The 2,329-nt window shown below is 37.0% G+C and overlaps 1 protein-coding gene across 1 annotated transcript; it reads right to left on the reverse strand.

Moving 5' to 3' along the window:
- Positions 1–354: 354 nt before the first annotated feature.
- On the reverse strand, positions 355–2,326 carry LOC111377647 (junctophilin-3-like; the record flags this gene model as incomplete). Its single annotated transcript, XM_023000771.1, has 3 exons — positions 355–695; positions 849–1,077; positions 1,578–2,326. Coding segments are annotated over 3 exons (1,137 nt in total), but the record flags the coding sequence as incomplete, so codon positions are not given.
- Positions 2,327–2,329: the final 3 nt, after the last annotated feature.

Consider the following 2,329-nt stretch of genomic DNA (forward strand, 5'->3'; position numbering starts at 1 on the left):
AGCATTTCTCAAGCTCCACACAATTCGGCATAAATTCAAATGATGTTTCTGGACACAAAAGTTGAAGATTTAAACACTCTTCCCTTCACATGTTATTTTACCTTTTCTTTCTTTTCTATTTTCATTGTATAGTATAAATCGAAAAGATGCTTAATATGAATTTAATGTTTGCTGCTTCTTGAAGCATTGATCATTTCCCAAAAAACAGCACTAACATTGAGATAGGATAGAATAGTTTCAAGAAATGATGTTGTGAAACTAGGGTGACACATTATTACAAAGAAGAACATAATAATTTAGTACCTCATGGTTTCAACCCCACCAGAAAAGAAAATATGGCATGATGGGCAAGTGGACACAAACTTTACTGAAAATTGATTTTCCATTCATGTATATATACTTGGCTATATGTACAAGGTTACAGACTCGACCCCCCGGTGAGCTTTTGCTTATCGGGGTGCTTGAATTCAGTTTGTTTGTTCGTTCTACAATGCAGATATAGTCACTTTACAATTACGGACTGGACCAATAATGACCTATAAATCGCAAAATTCTCCATCAATCCTGTTCTGAACGGCTTTGACAGCAGCTACTCGGGCTGCAGTGGCAGCTCTGTTTGCTGCCATTACGGCCTTTTTCACTTGTTCATCCACCGGACGCAGATGAATTGCATTTTCTGCCATTTTTCTAGCAGCCTGCAACAATTCAAGATGGAAAAAGAGGGAGTCAGGTCATAAAGTTTCTATCCAGTATTGTCCAATACTGCATAACGATCATTCATTTCAAGTGTTACGGGGTTGATGACAAAAAGAGTAATCAAGATATGAACCAGAAGTCGATTTAGTCACCTGTACTGCTTGAAGAACTGTGTCAGTTAATGGCGGAAGGGGAGACTTAAGATTGCCATCATTCCATTCGCCACATTTCGACTCACCGCTTCGAAAGGTATACATGCCATAACCTTGTTTACGTCCTTCGTGCCACGATCCTTCATAGCAGTGACCATTTGCAAAGTGATAGACACCAAAACCATGGATTTTATCTCCGAAATACTCCCCAGCATATCGATCTCCATTTCTATTTAAAAAAAAAAAAAAAATCGAAATTTCATCATTATTCTAAGAGTTCCTTAATATTTTGCACATCAAAATCCGAAAGGCATTTAAATTCTTAAACAAAGAGAGACAAAAGATAAGAACCATGATTAACAATCCTTAAGCTAGCACAATAGCATATCCATTGCATGATCAAAAGAAATCGAATTAAAAAATTAGAAAGGTATTTTCAAATGTAAGAACTGGAATAGATACGTGCTATCGAGAAAAGCAGCTTTTACAATTAATGAAAGAATTAACTCCGAAAAATTGCATTGAAGTCTTGAACAAATATAAAAGAACAAAAAAATAAAAATAAAATTCAATCTTTTATGATTCACATAAATGCAAAGAGAACAGTTTAAGATTCTACAATCACAATATATTCAAGATTCAGGTATAATTTATAGAACCCTAAAAAAGAAAAAATAATAATAATAAAATAATAAAAAAATATAAGAAGAAAGAAGCAATTATTCCAACCTGAAATGGTAACAGCCAAAGCCATGCTTAACTCCACACTTGAACTCTCCAATGTAACAGCTCCCATCTGCGCAAGTCTGCGCTCCTGCGCCATGGCTCTGCCCATTACACCACTCTCCGGCATAAGTATCACCGGTGTAAAATTTGTAAACTCCATATCCATGCCTCAAACCTTGTCTATATTGACCCCGGTATCGACTCCCTTTAGCCCAGCTCTCTATTCCATATCCATCGTATCTTCCATCAATCCAGTCTCCTTCATATCTTCCATTGACAAAGTAATTGTAAACTCCACTCCCATTGCACCTACCTTTGTGAAATTCGCCTTCGTAGAAGTCGCCATTGCTGTAAAACTGCACCCCTTCTCTTATAATCTTCTTAGCATACTCTTCTTTACTCTCCTTTTTACCCAAATCAGGCTCGCCAATGAACCACTGGACCGATTTTGAATGTTGTTTTGATGTAAAACAAGAAAAGCCAACTCTTTTAGCATACTCATCAAACAATTGCTTGAAGATAACGAAGTTTTGGTGAATTAAGGCTATGTTTTTCGATGTGAAAAAAAGCAAAACTGCTATGAAAATCAGGACTAGAAGCAGGTTTTCTGAGGTGGGAATATCATCTCTGTTGAAAAAAGCGAAAATGGTGTACACAGAGAGTACAAGAATTGCAATAAACGGAGCCAAACCGAATCTGGAACCGGGTCGAACCAGTGGCAAACTTGGATTGCCATGTGGCTTCTGCTCTTCAAG

This window comes from Olea europaea, unplaced genomic scaffold (assembly GCF_002742605.1).
Source record: "Olea europaea var. sylvestris unplaced genomic scaffold, O_europaea_v1 scaffold16992, whole genome shotgun sequence".
In the NCBI taxonomy this organism is placed as follows: domain Eukaryota; kingdom Viridiplantae; phylum Streptophyta; class Magnoliopsida; order Lamiales; family Oleaceae; genus Olea; species Olea europaea.